General features: G+C 31.2%; 1 protein-coding gene across 1 annotated transcript; it reads left to right on the plus strand.

The window, feature by feature from the left end:
- Positions 1–1,025: 1,025 nt before the first annotated feature.
- On the plus strand, positions 1,026–19,922 carry LOC116766935 (uncharacterized). Its single transcript, XM_061521590.1, has 14 exons — positions 1,026–1,196; positions 1,458–1,542; positions 1,706–2,223; positions 10,014–10,026; positions 10,497–11,770; positions 11,918–12,037; positions 12,384–12,514; positions 12,603–12,783; positions 14,099–14,165; positions 15,726–15,853; positions 16,180–16,300; positions 16,541–16,611; positions 17,582–19,054; positions 19,241–19,922. Exons 1-14 carry the CDS (start codon positions 1,099–1,101, stop codon positions 19,521–19,523), a joined length of 4,563 nt encoding a protein of 1,520 aa, XP_061377574.1. The 5' UTR covers positions 1,026–1,098; the 3' UTR covers positions 19,524–19,922.
- The last annotated feature ends 109 nt before the right edge of the window (positions 19,923–20,031 follow it).

Raw genomic sequence — 20,031 nt, forward strand, 5'->3', positions numbered from 1 at the left:
ACAAAATATCATTGTTATTGACAGATGGAAACCAGAAGGCAATGTTCAAAAATATAAAGCTGAGTTTACAAAGAGAAGTCGCGAATGAAAATGATGGGACTCCGCAAAAAATCACAAAAAGATTAGAGAAATCTAGTCCGGAATAGACTTATCAGCAGCACTGAGATCCACATAGTAGGAATATACTTATAATATATACAGCAGCCTAACCCTTATGGAATACGTAATTAGTACTATAGTTCTGTGTAGTATTTTTAAATGTTTTATCATTATGCGTACCGCCGCATCCGCAGCACTACACAATGGGTGTCATTGATCCCAAATTGACGAAGTTATTTTTTTCTATAAATTAACATAAATAATGTATGTTTGTCACTAAAAGGATATATTCAGTTTATTTTTCGTACCTTAAATTTTTTACCTCAATGACCTTAATATAAAAATAGGCTCATTACGGCCTTGAATTCTCTCTTAGAGGTAGGTCTAATGTGTTATATAAAATTAATTGCTAAATTTAACTGCGTTTTCCTTTCTTATCATCTGTTTTAAATTATGAAACTTCAACCGAATGGAATAATAAAATTATATACAATCTTCACTCATATAGATACCTAATAGTAGCTCACAATCACATAATATTTTTGGTCTTTGTTAGATCTAGCTTTATGGTCTAAAATAGTAAGTCAGTCAGTATTTTCTTGTTGGTAAAATAGGCATCCTTCAGAATAAAGAGAAAGATAAAGTTGAGTTTTGAAAAGAAAATTAAATATATTAAAAAAAAAACACAGGAAATATCAGTTGTCATGATAGCTAAAAAAAAAGGTTTACATATTTTTTTATTTTTATGATTGAAACTATGATATCTCTTTGGGTCATTGTAAATCTGAATTTGTTATATTATTTAAAACTGGAGCTTATTTCATTTATCGAAGGACCATTTTCGCATCAACGATCTTGTAAGGGATACAGTGACATGTCGTGCATTGCTAAGTGAGAGTTCATATTGTTTTCGAACCGAACAGAAATGGTAGTGTAAAATTCTAAAGGAAAAAATATACGTTTAAAAATATATTTTAATATTAATTGTGATATTTAAAAATGCGTTTCATTATTTTCATCTTCATAGTGTTGTGTTCCGCTAGTGCCTTTGAAGCTTTGAAAGCTCATGATCCTGGTGTATGCGTTGTTTCCCGAAGGTTATATTAGTAAAATTTTTATTTTTTGTGTTATTTCTTATATTTACGGCAATATCTTTAAACTAATCTCAATTTCTAAATTTTGAATTAATTATCAAAAAAGAAAATTGTTCTAAAAATGGAGATCAAAAACACGAACTAAATTTAATAAGTAACGAAAAATAAATTATTTCTTTTTTGTTGAATGTTAATATTCGATTGATAAATCCTTTAGTTCTTTATTTATATTACATCATTTATTTAATAATATTTTTCTCGCAGTGTACGGAAAACTAGACTCAAATATTACAAAGTGAGAAGCATGTGCAAAGGCAAGAGGTGCATTATAAAGAAGAGCAAAGTCGAGGTACATTTATAATATTTACGAATTGTGATCTGCGGAAGATTATTATAATGTTATATATTTGTGTTGACCTGATTTTTAAATTACTCAATTTTTTCCACGATTTATCCTTTGATTTGCTTATCAACTGCTTTGGTATGTTATTTAATATCTCATGTATTAACAGAGCTATAAAGTTAATCAAAATGAAAGTGTATGCTGTACTGGTTGGGCCTACTCCGCCGTGCTGGACGCCTGTTCTCCTAGCTGCAGTATGGGTTGTGTTGGAGGTCGATGTGTCTCCCCGGAGGTCTGTCAATGCGATCCCCCTGCCACATTGCATCCATTACATAACAACGTGTGCGTCACCTGCGAGCCGGCATGTGAAAACTCCAAATGCGTTAACAACACCTGCATCTGCTTTGAGGGTTATCAGAAAATAAATAACACTTGCCAACCGGTTTGTGACTCCTGTGTTCACGGATTGTGTGTGGCGCCGAACAGTTGCCGGTGTCATCCTGGTTACGGTGGTGAGAATTGCGAGCCCCTGTGTGATAACTGTGATAATGGTGTTTGCGGTGAACCCAACGTGTGTTCGTGTAGGGAGGGGTATCTACGAAACGCTAGCGGCTGTCATAAACCTTGCCCGGCGGACTGCAAATCTTGCGATAGTCAAGGCCAGTGTCAGGACGGGGTTTGCCACGGGTGAGTTTTCTTTCAGTACTCAATATATTATACGTTATATTGATGTCGATTATTTACGACATATTCTATAGCTAAATACTATAAAACTATGCGCAATCCCTATGCGCAAGTTTTTGATAAATCGTATAGAAACTTCTCAGCTCTAATATAACTCCAATAGAAATCATATATTTTTACGCAGTTTATAAACTAATGTACAATGCAGTAGTTTTGATCATATCAAATAAAAAAGTGTACATTATTTAACCCCATAAATGACGATCATGTCCCCTGATATTCGCATTATTAAGTTATCATAAAATATCAATTTCTCTATCAAATAACAAACGTAAAACTGTTAAAGTAACAAAATGGGAATGACTAGCAATTATAAACTATTTCATGGCCGCTACTACACTTTTGGTTCGTTAAAAATTTACAGCTGAATGAGCATACGAGCTTGTAAAAACCAATGTGAACTCCATGCTTTAAACATATAACAGTTTTTATATGCACTCGACTCTTTTATTTAATTAGAAAATAAACCTTTATAATTTAGGATTTTTCGTTCCGCGCCATCTATTACATTTATCTGGAACTAATATACTTTAATGTTATATGTAAATATATTTAACACAAATCATACTGCTTTGTTAAAATTCAAAAGATTAGTTGCATTAGTTTTACAAAATTATAATCACAAATAATAAATTTATTATCCTCATATGTTCCAACAGCGACAATGGGAGCGCTCATATCGTTACAGGATGTTTATACGCGCTCGTAATCGATTCAAAAGCAATAGGCATTGACGCAAACGACGCTTTGAATGATCGATGCGTTACTTGACCTAGGGCTGAGATGCAGCGCTTTCACTATATTTAAACTGATTGATAGCATATGCACACCGATTCAGTAGTATATGTACATACATTATAATTAGCTAGTATATTTAAAATTTACATTATAGATAGCACAATGAATGTGAATACAGTGATCGGAATAACTGACGCATGTTGCATGTACCCTCTTTATTTTTACTACATGTAAGTACAACTTACTTCAACTGATGGTTGGATAACTGTTATCGGTTTCATGATTCCACTTGGGCCACTTTAGCCTCCCATTTACAGACACAGATAAAGTTTCTACAATAATCTTTTTCGTGATATTTTTGGACACAGTTAGTTTTATATTCGATAGTAGATCGTTTTTTTTAGTATAGTAATTTTTAATTTAATTAATTATACTTCGTTGTTATTATTGTTCGTATCACTGGTGTAAGAAATCTCGTGGATTATCCGTTTAATCGAACTGAAAATATGGCAAGATTTATTCTGTTAAAAGTCGGAGTATATACAACAAATAGCATTACCATAAGTCACTCGGTCAGAGATTTTTTTGTAATTTATTATTATAAGCAATATATAATATTTATTATTATTGTTTATCTTTACTTGTTATTGTATTCCTATGATATTCAACGATACCGGGTAATGAGACTCACTTTATATACCGCCAAAAAGACAACTCCAAACAAATGTGGTCCTATATAAAAAAAAAAAATATTCCTTGTTTCTTCATACTTATTCATATATAAATTATTAAAAAAATTCTATTTAATCTTAAAGATAATAAAGCCCTTTCTCGTTGGAAGAAAAGTTATAAATATGCTTGTCTTATATTTATATGTTACAAAAAATATTTTTTATTTAGTTGTTAGCGGTAACCCTGTATTCATGATGCATGCATTGACATGTAGGTGGCAACACCAACTGAGTGAATCAGAAGGAACAAGACGCTCTGCCTTGTTTGAAGGATGGCGCCGGGACATTATAAAACATACATTAATTAGGACGACAGTAGAATTGCGTATGTTAAAATCTTTGATGGTAAAGTATTATTTGGTTATTTAAAATGTGGAACTAAAAAGGAACCAGGGCTTTTTTAGGGTGTTTGAATTTGTCTGCGTACATAAAGGGTGTGGTATATATTGACTATACTAATTGTGAAAATAATTTCACGCATAGAACTCTTCTAGGTTATCCAAAACCTTAGATTTATGAATATATATTTTTTAAGAGTACAGAAAATGAATTAGTTGATAATCATCACAGGCAATTCTACTAAAATTTTGTAGATCAAGAGATTAGAAAAAACGAAAAAAATAAAAAAAATTGTTTAAATGAAACTAATATATTTCTTTAGATTTCACATCTCGTCTGCCCGTGATCACGGTTGCTGAAAAGTAACCGAAATGTCGGGATCATGTAGTTTTGAAATAATAAAATCCGCGTAGTAAATCCGAAATATATTAGTTTAATTTAAATGAATAAAACTCGCTAAAGTCTTAGATCTCATTAAAAAAATTGTGTTGCTAGTGACATTCGTAGAGCAAGAATCAAGAGAACAATCCTCAACACATAGTTTAATAACAGCACAATAATAATATTGTAAAGGAAAATAAACAGCAAGAGATATTTGAATTCATTTTTTAACATATACATATATAGATTATATATACATAGATATTAATAACTCTATAACTAAAGATATATGTCATAAAGTATGAACAAACAGTGTAATTAATTCACAAAAAAAATCGTTCTCGTAAAATTATAAGAACCTCATGAACAATTTAAACGATAATTACAAGACAACTTGAATGTTCCGTTGAATTATTCATATCGATGTTTGAATTAAAAGATTTGAATGATTTTGAGTTAATTTTAGTTTTGTCTGTTTTAATGTGACACGATTTTAAATTGTTCTCAAATATGTCTCTGTTATAGATGTGTAAGGTTGTGAGGATGTTGATGAAATTATTTGACACAGCTTATTTATTAATATAACTAATAAATTGAAACACATATAGATGAAGTTTATTTAAGTTATTATAGGTATAGCGTTAATTGAATAAATCGAAAAAACTTGTCTCTTAAAAGTTACTCGACGTGCGGTGTCTATCCTTAGACTGATGTATCTTGATGTCCTCTTCACAGGCCATATCTATTTTTATCTTAATAAAAAAAATATAAGGCTTTCTATATATTTAGACCTTATATAATGTGTTTGAGAGAAGCAGCGGGTATTAAATAGTGTCATAACGTAGTAAATACGTATATAGTTCATGTTGACATATTCCGTTAATGTGCAAAACTAATTAATTTTATCAATATGTTGCAGGACAGATTTCCTGACGTAATTATTATGCAAAACGGAGCAAAACCTCATACGTTTATTTAACATTCAATAGGGAATAAATAATAGCAGAAGAACTGTTTATCGCATGGAAACTTTTTGCAAAACTAACCACATCACTTCTAGTTTATGATAAACGAGTACATTGTTTTATCTACAAATGCTGTATATACAAATAGACATCAAATAAAAAAGGAATAAAGGGCATATTTAATATTGAATTTTTTATAAATAAAGTCTTTTCATAATTAACGTTCTGTTTGTTTGTCGTAATACAATTTCTTAATTTATTAGAGATTACGACAATTCTTTTGTATTTGACGGAACGTCTTTTCTTATGTATATGCCCTTTTACTTTTTGGGCAATCAAAGAAAGAATGAGATTTAAGACTAGATATCTTCAAAGCAAATTTTGACACAACAAGATGTCACGTTTTTTTTTTAAATCTAAGATTTTTTTTATGGTTTTAAAATAAAACTATGTTGATCTTGTACTTGAATTGAAACTTAAATTAGAAAATAAACATCTGGAACGCGATATGCCAGAGGTTGCAGGATTAAATCCAGCTCGTCTGGATAATTTTTTCATTCTATATTTTATAAATTAAATTTTAAAGCAATATATTTATGTATCATTTTAAAATGCTGTCGCTGTCATTAGCAATACGAACATCTAACAGAAAGGCTGAAACAGATGATTGTATATTCTACTAGAAGCCTCTTAAAGATGTCTGAAACTGATTTAGAAGGGTATTTATACGAGCTTCTGTAATTTTTTTCCAATATGCAGCCTACGTTTTTCACTTTCCCATAAAAAAATATAATATTTAATAATATCAAAGGAATCATTGTAGTACTGATCCCAAGCTGTCATCCAACGGAATTTTTACGGAAGTTTTTGATATTATTAGCTTGTGTTAGTTTGTATGTTAAAGATTTTTGCTTTAAACGGTTATTATTTTAGGTTGGTAGTTGCGAATTCCAAGTTATGATAGATTTTAAACATATTCATACAATATGTGGCAACGATTCTACGAACATTTGATGTAAGCATCCGTCCAGTTATCTCGACAATATTATCAAAGGTCCGCTATAATCTACAGCCAATGCATAATCAGCGTTAAATTGGTGTAGATAAAATACAATTTAAAATGTTTACATTTAAACAATAATCATCTTTTTGAAACTGTAGTAAAATCAATAAAAAATATATCGTATTGTATGAGGCTGTTGTCTTATAAGCTTATTTTAAATCCTTAAATGTGATAAATAAGCAAAGCTGATAGAATTGTCAGTAAAACTATTTAGAGGCGTTCCTTCTCTGTATTGTACATATCATTACTGGACTATATTAAACGGGATTAAGTCTAGATTTATATAAAACAGACGATGTGGATACCCTTAGTAAGAGCTCAAGGAAAACTTACATGTTTACAAAGCTTTGAATATTCTTTATTGATCTTGAAGTCCGCAATAACATCGTATAATAATTTTAGATTTTAGAATTTATATAAATTAAATTTCTATGATTAATAAAAGGTATTAGGAGTTTAAATAGTTTTTATTAGAAATAAAAAGAATTTACTTAAAAAAAAACCTAATTATATAGGTCTGACATCGATTAAAAACCTTAAGTACAAAGTTAACAAGCGCATATGAAAACATAAAAGCGGAATTCAGTATAACTTAATGATTAACACTTAAAATATCCGCTTACAGAAGTATTAAAAACACAAAACAAAAACACAGAAAGTTATATATAAAGGAAAACATTGCTGTTCATTAAACATATTAAGGTATATTAATTATGTTATATTATTAAATGTATAACTACAGACAGTAATCACAGTCAATTAGCCTGACAGACCTTATTAAAATGTAATTTGCATGAAACTTAAATGTCAAACAAAGAACTATTCATTGGCATCACCAAACTAATACCGTCGGTTACATAATGAACTTATTAATTAAGTGACTTTAAAGTAAAGCTTTGTCCGATAACTGTTGTTAAAATGTTGTATACAATGAGTCAATTATTTATAATGAAGCTGATAAAGATAACTCTACATCGTAATACATACAGGCCGATTAATAAACAACCTTCATTTTTTCTATATTGTGTGCTTTTCTGACCTTGGCTTATTCGTTAATCTTTTGTCCTATACGTACAAACATACATAAATACATACACATGCGTATAATTAATCGTATCTCCAAATAAAATGAATCCTATACTAATGAAAATTTGATTGATTTATGAGCAAAATTGTGTGTAAATCAGAGAGTATTCAGGGGTTTGATTAAATTACTCGTAAAAGATTAATTTGTCAACTTTTGTAACATACACAGATATATAAAATAGTATAACATTAAAGTGACCTAACATATTCTTTACAAAATATTTTATATGAAACCTAGTTTGATAAAATTCGGGTATCGAAATGGGTCGTTTGTTTTGATCGTGGTCTTAGTGGCCGACTGCTGATGTGAATATTAAATTCCAAAGCAATTAAACTCATTCCATTAAAATAACGCGGGCTGAATATTGATATACATTAACATGTGATAAATTAATCATGAGAATCGCGAATATTTGACACACTTTGACTTCCGAAACATTAAAAAAAAAACTAAGGTAATAATTTTTATTTATAGTTTAGAAGATTACTAAAAGTAATCGCTAAATTTTCTTATATTTTATTGTATTTTACCGATATTTTTGCGCAATTCTAAGGTGAAATTATGTTTAGTATCCTGACAATGTACGTGGTTCCTCGAGGCGGCGTATTCAGATCCCGTCATCTATAAGTTAGCCGGATGTCTATAAACATGCCGCCGTTATGCAAAATGTCATTGTTCTGACTATCTTCAATAAGGATTAAAGTTAAAATATTAATATATATATAATATAGAGAAACCTGAGTACTTCTTGATACCCGAATATTCCCGTAAATTCCTATATTCCCGTAAATGTGTTATTTGAATATAAAAACTTCTGAATATTACAAATTAAGTTTTTTTTAACTGTTTATTTGACTTATACCGTTTTGTTGACTTTAAACAGAAAGTACATACTGGATTACGTCTCCCCAAATAAAAATATAACTTATACCTTTTTTACATACGAGTATATCAGACCAATTCTGAAGCTATAAAATTATTATTTTTTGCTATAATTAATTATTCCATGACGATTTAAAAAACTGTTTTATTGAAAAATAATTCACAGTTTTTAAATGTTCACGCCACGCCACGGCAGCGCAAAACCATGTGCGAAATTAAATTTAACGACCAATAATCTGCTTTTAATTATTCAATACGCGCACGTCCTGTATATGAGCCGTATTTTTTATTTGGGGTAGTTGTACATGGTAATACGTAGTTGTATCCGCACATCGAGAAACATCGGCCGTGTATTTAGTTATATTTATAATTGTGTGGGAAAATTGTATCACAAAACGGTGGCGATAACGTATCCTGGCTTACGTTTCTGTTCAAACACAAAATGGAATTTCGATTTAGTGTTGCCTTATTATTATTTTTGCCCATATTATGTGATTGTTTAACGGGTGATAGTGACAGGAGAGAGGGATGCAAAATACGGTGAGCTGCACATCTTGTTTGTTCTTGATGGGAAATTTATTGATGTAATATTTGCATCACATTGTGTATTTAATTTATCTAAACTGTGACAAATGATGTGTTTTTGCGTAGTTTAATATACTAATACTGTTATGTTCGTTCAGATTTATTTTTTTTAATTATTATTGTATTTTGTATACATACAAATACACGTACATTATGACAGTAGTTATTTGTAGCGATCTCTGGGGAAAAGTAAATCTTTACATGAAAGTGTATGTTATACAAATACTTACTTACTCATCAATCATTTATGTGTATTAATGTATAGAAACTTCTTATAATATTCACAAAAACTTTTAATTTTTTAATGTAGTCTGTGCCACAATTTTCAACCTAAACTTTATGTTGCTGAATAAAAACTATTATAATATAGGTATATACAAATAAATTTGTTGTCTGTGTAACTATTTTAAAGTCATAGAAATTTTTGACCAACTTGAGCAATGACAGTTGTAGTCAAAGATTGCATCTAAGCTCACCGGATTGGAGAAGCTTTTAAAGGTGCATTATCTCGTTTGATTATTATAAGGATCCAGAAACAATATACTAAACTTGCTGATTCCAAACTGCGTTCTATGAATGAAGAGAAAGATTTAACTATTTACTTGTCACAAGATAATAATAAAAGTTATTCATATTTTTTTTAAACACACAGTCATTATTCTTACAAAATGCTTACAATATAAACACAGCAATTTCGAAATATAATATGCACAGGAGTACTTATATTATATTTTTCTAATTTATTCTATGAATTCAGTTAGTTCATTGCGGTTTCTTTACAAAACTTAGAGAATTTCAGTGTTTTTGAAATTTTGTCCATCAAATTATTTGTTACTTTTGACTAATGTTGTTTTTATTTGATATATGTACGTAACATAGCTCACAGCGTTTTAAAGATCTAATTTAATAATTTTAGTTGTAATAAACTATTTTTAGTAATAAAAATATTTTATCTGTTTCAGATTCATGATGAAGGTAAGTAGGGAGATGTTCTATTGATGTGCTGACTTTTTCAAACTCCCTATAAAACATGGAGGATGCTAGAGTGATCACCACAGAAGGTTTTCAACATTACAACAGCATATTAGCAGATCTCTCAATTTTTTTACTATGTATTATTTATATACATAATTTAATTCAATTAGAAGTTATATATAAGTTTATTTATGTATAGGTTGTAACTTGTATCTCGTTAAAGCGGTGGGTGATAGTTAGTCATCCCACAGAAATTACACATAAATTATATAATTTTTAAAACAAACTTAATCATATAAGACATATAGTATGTCATTGATGTTATCGTATATTTTTTGTATTAGAATATAATAATGCGTTTTATGAAATACAAGAGTTCAATGAATTACAATAGAGTTTGTGTTTAAGTTTGATTTCAGAACCTTATTATAATTTAATATAAAATAATAAGGAAACTTGTTACGTTACAGGGAAGACTATTAGAGCGATGCTGTGACGGTTGGGAATATGACAACCGAATGCGTCGCTGCAAGCCTTCCTGTTTAAGCGGCTGTGGAGATGGCGAATGTGTGGCGCCTCAGAGATGCGAATGTAAACCACCGCTTATACTAGACAGCAGTAAAAAGTGCGTCCATCCGAAACCACGTTGTGATTTACCTTGCACGAACGGTGCCTGCACAGCGGACAATGTATGCACATGTGATGCGGGTTATACACAGAAAGATACGTACACTTGCGTGCCAAAGTGTGAACAGTCCTGTATAAACAGTGTTTGCGTTGCACCTGACACTTGCCAATGTTTGGATGGGTTTGAATCTCAAGGAAAATGGAAATGTGATCCGGTATGTGACGATTGTAAAGATGGTAAATGTGTCGCACCGAACACGTGCCATTGTAATAGTGGATACTCTAAAGTGAACGGCAAATGCGTACCAGTATGTGAGGGCGAATGCCAAAACGGATTTTGTGCAGGACCAAATAAATGCGAGTGTAATTTGGGATATGAGATTGATCCTTTAGATAGATTCACTTGCCGCCCGGTCTGTAATCCGGCTTGCGTGAACGCGTCATGTGTGTTCCCAGGCACATGTTCCTGCTATCCAGGATATGAATCACTTACTGCAAATATTTGTAAGCCAAAATGTGATGACTGTTTGAATGGAGATTGCATTGGGCCAAACGAATGTCGTTGTCAAGAAGGTTATGAATTGACCGGAACAAAATGCAAGCCTGTATGTAGTCAGATATGTGTCAACGGATATTGTTCAACACCAGACACCTGTAGCTGTAATAATGGTTACGAATTGGATGCTCGCGATAAGTTTACTTGTAATCCAATTTGTAAAGAAAAATGTATTAATGGAACGTGTGTAAGTCCCGATATATGCCAATGCTTTGAAGGCTACGAAAAAACTAGCAACGACAATTCTTGTAAACCGAAATGTTTAAGTTGTGAAAATGGGATTTGTATAAGACCTGACGTTTGTTCGTGCGATGACGATTATGTTTTATATAATGGAACATGTGTCCCCGTTTGCTCGAGTTTATGTATCAATGGGTATTGTAAATCACCAAATGAATGTGGCTGCCTGGATGGTTATATTAGAAATTCCTCGAATCCCGCAGCATGTTACAAGCCTTGTTCTGGCCTCTGCAACAACGGCATCTGTAACATAGATGGAAACTGCATTTGTGATCCCGGCTACGAGTTACATCAAAATGAATCCTGTGTTGCCATAACCATGTGAGTTAATCCGATTAATATTGTTACCATAATATTTTAAAATCATTGTTTGAGTCAATCTTTTTTTAAAACTTAGTCGTATTTATCTATATAAGTAATAGCAAATTGTCTATCTAACTTTACATTCATTTGTGTTACATACTACAGGGTGCATTGTGAGAATTGCAATGGTACGTGCGGAGACGACGGCCATTGTAAGTGTTGGGATGGAATCACGTGTTCCAATACAACCTTCATCGAGCCAGCAAGTGTGAAGTCAGCTGAAGTGTAAGCCGCGTTACTTTTTAACTAAGAACGTAATATAAATGTCGAGCATATATCATGGTTTTACATTTATGCACTTTTTATCTGAGGAAATTAAATTCGATTATTCATTAACAGGAAATGGACTAACGATTACGTAAAAAAAATTAAATACTATAAGAGAATAATTATTTTTTATGCTTCAGCTATCCTGATTTTTTTTTTTAATTGAAATCTTACATGCTTCTGAAAAAATTTCATACGGATTTAATATTAGTTTTTTTCAAATAAATTTATGATGTGTAATATTCACAAATAATATGCGAAAGTAGATTTTGTAGTAATAAAAATATTAATATTGTTTATTCAGGTTAGCGGGTCTACAATTAACGTGGTTGCTGGGAGGTTGTATAAGTTTCCTTCTCCTCGTTCTGGTAATTGTGGTCATGGCACAAATGTGGCGGAAGAGACAAGAATTCGTCACGAAGTCCGTTGATGGTGGTAATATTTTTCTTTTAATGTTATACACATATTTTAGTCACGATTTAAAATGTCGTTTTAATTCTAAAAGTTTAATTTACTTCCATAGTAGGAGGTAACCAGTACGGCAGTGTTGTTTACACGGTCCCAGACACTCTTATGAAACGAAATGTCAGCGACGAAGCCTATAGTGATAATGATGAGGCCGAGGAAGTCACAGCCCAGGATAAACTTGAAGCGGCTGAACGTCTTCTAGCGAGTCAAATAGTTTTCGAACATGATAAAATTTAGTTTGTATAGAATAAAGTATGTCTTAATGCGGTATTATTAAGCTATACTTACGTACGTGATCTTGAGAGTGATTACGTTTGATACTCTGTAGTTGTATTTCAAATGTGAATAGAATATAACGAACTGTGAATGCCAAATATTTTGACTAAGTAATTAGTTTTCTATAATTGTTGATCAATTATTTAAAACGTTATAATCTGTAGTTAATATTTTTTATACTGATAAGATCAATTTAAACTAAGTTAATAAGTGTACATTGAATATAGAGACAGTTAGTAACTGTTTCTACGTATTAATTTCGATCAAATATATAAAAGTCTCATATGTTAGATTAATTTGAAATATTTTAATTTATTGGTGCTCAAAAAAATTTTTTTTTTATTGTAGTATAGTTGTTGTATTTTTGTATGAAATGTATCTTTGAATAAAATACGTAGTACAAAACTGTTATTATAAATACTATAGTAACAATAAAAAACAACTAATCAATTGTTGAACTGTAAACTTTAATTTTTTACTTTATTGAAATGGAAATGTCTTAATAATTTTTATATAAAAACACTCATTATAAAACTGCTTTGTTTGTTTACTTGTGTCTGAAAGTTCGGCTCGTGTCAACACAAGCAACAATTAATACCCGATGAATTATGTATTGTTGAAATAAATACGTAATGCATTTTAGTAGTGTAGTATAATTTAGTAGTGACCTCAATAAAATTACATAGAACTAAAAAGCAAAAAAAAAAATTACATTTAAATACTATTTTCTAACGTAACCTACTTAGAAATAAGTTCTTAATATCTACCTAAAAATGACTGAACAACTAATTCAAATAAACGGACACTATTTTTATGTACTTTCCAATAATCTTATCACCGTTTAAAGACGGTGCCTTCTACAGGTTAAGTAACTAAACACTAATATATTAATTACTTAACTTAATACTAAATTATAATAAGCTAAAAATTTATCTAAACCTAACCTGCATTTATCGACATATAACTCAATAAATTAAATTAATTAAAGTATTTATAAAAAAGGTTAGTAGAATAGAGTAGCTAGTTCAAGATGGCGAGACCTTATTTGCGTGAACTCGTAGGAGAAGAGTCGAGCTGAGGAGTCTGAGAAAGACAAAAAATTTGCGTCTTAAGCGGAATAGAGACGTAATAAAGCACGAAGTCTTCAAGAGTCGTCCGAAAAACGCGAAGAAAGACTTTTTTAAACCCGTATTTATATAAAAAGACTTGATTTCCCTCGATTTTGTTTGATTTCCATAAAATTTTACAGGATGCCATTATAAAAACCTGACTTAGTGACCACAAGACCACCTGGGAGATGCAAGCTTTCGGATACAAAAAGGAATTTCTTAATGTGTATTATGTATGCTTATTGCTTACACATTTTAAGGATTTTCCTCAATTCTCTAGGGATTCCATAATCAGGTCTTATTGTAATCACCTTGAAGTCTGCCCTTATAAATAAATAAATCGGAATCGGTTGGCGTTGAAGTTACTCTTTCATTTGTACCACACATACTTAAGGCTAGTTTTAAACTTATATGGTTTTCGCGTGGCTACCATTGTCAGAACTGGACCTAATAATATATGACCAAACAGGACGCATCAGCTTTCAATTAAATATAATACAGACGAATTGACAACCTTCTCTTTTTTGAAGTCGGTTAAAAAGCAACTAGTTCAGCCTTTTAGGGAACTTAGGACATTACTTCGTTTGGGTACAATTCAACAAGGTTTTGAAGCGGTGTGCAACTCTACTATAATATATAATGTACCGCCCGGCCTTTTTGCCGAAAATTTTCATGTACAAATTTTGCATCTAGTTAAAAAAAATAGAAGAAAGGAAATATTACCAGGTAATTTTTGGTCCCCGAATATTTGACATCAATGTTCGCCTTCGTAAGGTATATCGCTGCAGTTTGACCACTTTGAAAAAATATAAAGAAGCTTTAAGTGAGTAAGGCTGTTCAAAAAAGTGCAATGAAATAATATCAACTTCATTTTGTGCAACCTTCAACTGAAAATAAAACAAATTATATATGTTATGTATGTTATATATATAAAGATTATAAAAAAGTCATGAAAATACTTCTCATGAAGTCTCTTCTATTTCTAGATTGACTAGGAAAACATACCTTTCAGAGCTCTATATGACGATGTTGGTGATTTGAGCGATCCTTCGATAAAAGGATATTGTGTTTATGATTTGGATGATACGATTTCGTGGACTAACTCGAGACTGAGGATATAATATTCTCTATAATAAATTCTATATCATTTTCTAATATTTATTATAATTGCGATCTATATGTGTACATACAGGTGATGTATATCTGAGCTTATATTTTAAATGGATTTTGTAAAGATTTCACTTGTAGTCGGATTGTGTTTGTTGTAAAAAAAATATGTAAGTATATGATCTTCATAATTTTTTGCAATTCATTAGATCATAGAATTTAAGATGGTTGTGAATGACAGCGACAAACAAAATTATCACGAACACTAATAACGGATATGAGTAAATCAAATGAAATAAATTAATTAAAGTGGACATGAAATACGCGAGACTTCATATATTAATAATAAAATTATTTAGTTATTAAAAACCATATACACTTTTAATTGGCTATTTAAATCACGGGCGCCCTCTATAAATGTTTATTTCACAACATGATATACAAGGGTAGTGCCATTGGAAAGGAGAGAAATGTAACAAAATCTATTAAATATTGTTAGAAGTAATATTTACGAAAGCGTCCATAAGATGTCTTTTTGTCTATGAAATGATAACAAAACTATTTTTCTCATTGAAAAAAATTACTTAGTTTTAATCGAAAAGACTTGCACAAGACATGGACACCGTAGCGATGACGAGTCCTTTGAAAATATGATAAGTTATGTATAAAATTTATTTTATTAATAGCTCTGTAACAAACGATTTAGACCTCAAGTGACGATGATTGTTCAGTCAAAAAAAATATTCTTCTTTTTATTTATTTTTTTATGTTCAATACAAATTTCTACATGTAATGTTTGTAAAAAAAGTTTCATGTGAGTATTCATATATAATCTATCCATTATATTTTTGATGTCCAATATTGAAAGGCTTAACTAAGTAAGGCGCTTGGCAATTGTTTTGGCGCTAAGTACTGATTGTTTATTATTTATTTTGAAGAAAGATTAATCATTAAATTGTAAATAAAACGTGTTTTTAATGCATAACTTTTTATGAAACGTGAAAAAGTAAGTAAAGAAAAGAGTTTTTAAAACCCCACAACAAACTTTTTACAAGATGTTACCACTCCTTGTTCTGTACTGTTGTGATGCTTTTTATTGACATGGTTTTCAAAAAAAAAAATTAATAAAAAAAAATACAGTTTTCAGCGATGGGTTCCACAGCCGTACGTACGGACTGTAAGAGAAACGTATAGAGGCAATTGCTTTTTTAGATGCACGAAGACAAGAATTAACAAATATTATGAAGAGAAAATCGTTCTGGTATATTATAACATATTTTTTTAAGCAAAATTTAACCACAAGTTTATGACGTCAATAGTGAAAGTATCACATTTCATGTATTTTAAATTACTAAAAAAAAAAAATAGTTTTCTGTTTAGATTTCATATATATTTTTTATAATATTCTGTATTGATAAGTTGATTGTTGATATATAAACAGGTATGTATCTACGAGACATATACAGTGTGTTAATAATTATATACTATTTCAAAACAACAGAAAACCTTCGTCGGATCCAAAGACGTCTGTTGCTCCGGTTACATTGAAGATGATCTGGGAACTCCTAGAGAGTAAGTACGTTTATGGTGTAATTGCAAATTATGTTGTTAACATTATCATATGCTTCAGATCAGTGAACGGTAAAGATTTGGACAAGTTAGCTATAAGTTAGTTTTTTCAACTTCACTGTTGCTGTTAGGACTATATCCTTTGATAGTTTCGATGCTGAGGAATAAGTTAAAATTTACAGAGGGTGTGTCATTACTAATGTCGATTTTCATATGTGACCACTCCTAAGCCTCAATTTAGACATGTCGTAACTTGTTAAGACAAGTCTCTAATTCTATGTAGAGGGCAATTGTTTTGCTTCCTTTTAAACATTTTCTCTTTGTTGGCGACCTAGTACGATTTTATAATAAATAATTTGGAGTGAAATTAATATGAAATCCGTGTATTGTAAAGACATTATTAGAATCAAAAGTTTAATGGCGTCGTGACTTCAAGCAAATGTGTCAAATTGAAGGGGAAGAGATAGTGAATAAGCGAACGGCCGAGATTTAGATTAATGAGTATTTCTGAGGGTACAGATTTGACGTTTTTAAAATGGATATAATAAAGAAGTTAGAAGGGAAACAGTGGAAAAAAGGTCTAGAAAAAGAACTCGCCAACTATCAGACTTTTAAAGATATATTGCGCCATTTAATTGTTGTGGAATTGTGCACATTAACCGAGATTCAAGGGAAAAGTCGAGTAGAGAAATGTAAACAGCCCCTTGCCAGAAATGAAAGAGATGTCGATTTGAGTAGAAAGTTTTGTTGTAGGATCCTTAAAGTCATAAGTGTGCTTTGAGATCATCCCAGAAAGTCGAACTAACAATGTCAAGCGATGGGAATGTTGAGGTTTTATCGGAGTGTTATCCAGGTTTATTTAACAGATTTTCACTCACCGAAACCGATATTATTTATGGGACACTCTCTATAATTATATTGACTACAGTTTGCATTTTTTTATCATAATAACATTGAATAACTTTAATTACAGAGGAGAACTTCACTGCAAACCGGTATGTAGCTCAATCTGTCACAATGGATATTGCGCTGAGCCAGAGAAATGCATATGTAATCCAGGATATGAGCTTCATCCAAAGTTCAAAAACAAGTGCGTTCCAGTTTGTACTAATGGATGTGAACATGGAAGTTGTATCGGACCGGACACTTGTGAATGTAATTTTGGATATCATTTAAAAGATAATACATGCCAACCAATCTGCAATGAGCCTTGTGTTAATGCCACATGCATCGCTCCGGATAAATGTGAATGTTTTTTAGGATATAGAGAAACTGAAAACAATGTTTGTCAGCCCTACTGTTCTAAAGGATGTTTAAATGGTATTTGTACAAGTCCTGAAAATTGCACTTGCAATGATGGTTGGTATAAAGAGGAGGAAAAATGTAAACCATATTGTGAGTTCGACTGCGGTGGTGGCACATGTGTAGCCCCAAATAGTTGCGTATGTAATCCAAATTACATTAAGGCTGAAAACTTAACATGCGTACCTCATTGTTCCCAAGGATGTGCAAATGGAATTTGTGTTAGCCCAGGAAATTGTGTTTGTAACAAAGGATGGGCTAAGAGTGATGATCTAAACGTCTGTTTGCCACATTGTGAGTTTGAATGTGGCGGAGGTATTTGTGCCAGTCCAAATGTTTGCGAATGTTATGCTGGTTATATTATGTCTGCTAATGGAACATGTATACCCCATTGTCCTCAAGGCTGCCCACACGGTCAGTGTGTGCAACCAGGAAATTGTAGCTGTGAAAATGGATGGTATAAAAACGAGACTCACGACGAGTGCCGTCCTATTTGTGATAACAATTGTATAAATAGTGTTTGTGTTGCACCAAATACATGCGAGTGTTTATCTAACTACACCAAGGCTGAGAATGACTCATGTGTACCTTATTGCTCTTCGGGATGTCCAAATGGCACATGTGTTAATCCAGAAGAATGTGAATGCAATGATGGCTGGCAAAATAATGAGAATGGTATTTGTGAACCAAAATGCAATAGCCCATGTGGAAATGGAAAATGTATAGAACCTGATGTTTGTGAATGCTTTCCTGGATACAAGTTCAATATTGACAATGATGTAAAATACTCGAATGGTCTATGCATCCCTGAATGTACGGGATGCAATGGAACTTGTATAGCACCAAATAATTGTGTCTGTGATAGTCCACTACGAGCTGTAAACGTAACAGAGGACGGACAAAAATGTGATTGCATCGATTTTTGTTTCGAAGGTCAAAATATATGCCGAGGTACTGCTTGTGTTTTGAACGATACTTATGTTTCTACATCTGACGGCTTGTACGATACGATGGAGAGTACAATCATCAGCACGATTACTGACGAGGTGAGAATTGACGGCATGACAACTGATAATATTTTAGAAGAAACATCAAGTTCGTCTTTTGATTCGGATACTTTACGCGGAAGCCAAGGAATTTACCAGTAAGTCAGGGTTAGACCTTATTTATTTTTACAAATTGACTTATTTTATTTATAATGTCACATGAGAATATATTAATATGGTATTTTTATTGTTATATAGACAATAGGTATTAAATATACATATCTTTTCATGTATGTACGTCATAAAAACGCAATCAATTAGTTACAGATTTTTGTTTATTTCAGGATACCATACTGGGCCTATTTTGTAATTCCGTCTATAACAATAGTTTTAATAGTATCCAGTATCCTTATCTGTACTCGACGAGCCATATCACAATATTGTAAGGGCAGCAGTTATGTTGTTGAAGGTACTCTTATTATTTTCCGTCTCACTCTTGTTTTTACAGATGATAAAAGATTTACGTTTTTTCCAGATGACAAAACATTACATGGAAGTGTTTCTTTCAACAATGTCCGTTCAAATCCCTTAAAACCCGAACCTGAACTGATCTCAGGAGATATTTAGACTATAAATATTGTATTTTGTTTTCGTTTCTAAATAGCAATATTATTGTAGATTATTTGTTAACCGAATCTAGACTTATTGGAAACTTTTACACAAAATGTTACTTTGTCCCCCGTTTCTTTTTATTTAATAAAATCTTATAAATAATTTTATATAAATGTTAGTAGAGAAATTAATCGTACATATATATACTAGTAAAATTAAATAAAATGGAGGCTATTCACAAAGATATCGAATTAATTGACTAGAAAAGAAAGCTTCCGGAGGCCTCAGTCTCAAGATGGCTTAAACTAATATCTTGTTAAAATACACAAAATATGTCAGTAGTTATTATAAATTATGACCTTAGTGTATCTAGTGTTTATGTGGTATTTATATTATATGAATAGTATATATAAATGGTTATTATAATTTTTACCCGTCATTTATTATTAGGTTTAGAAGAAAATCATACTGGATGGTAATTAAATTTTTTTTTAAATCGTTTTGAAAACTTCATTATACAAAT

The sequence above is a fragment of the Danaus plexippus genome, chromosome 10, assembly GCF_018135715.1.
Source record: "Danaus plexippus chromosome 10, MEX_DaPlex, whole genome shotgun sequence".
NCBI lineage: Eukaryota > Metazoa > Arthropoda > Insecta > Lepidoptera > Nymphalidae > Danaus > Danaus plexippus.

What these genes read in the sequence shown, in the direction of transcription:
- LOC116766935 (XM_061521590.1), top strand. Translation starts at nt 1,099, where the DNA reads ATGCGTTTCATTATTTTCATCTTCATAGTGTTGTGTTCCGCTAGTGCC. An exon ending in TAAAGAAGAGCAAAGTCGAG is followed by an intron (nt 1,543 to 1,705) that starts GTACATTTATAA and finishes ATGTATTAACAG; the next exon opens with AGCTATAAAGTTAATCAAAA. An exon ending in CACGAAGTCCGTTGATGGTG is followed by an intron (nt 12,515 to 12,602) that starts GTAATATTTTTC and finishes TTACTTCCATAG; the next exon opens with TAGGAGGTAACCAGTACGGC.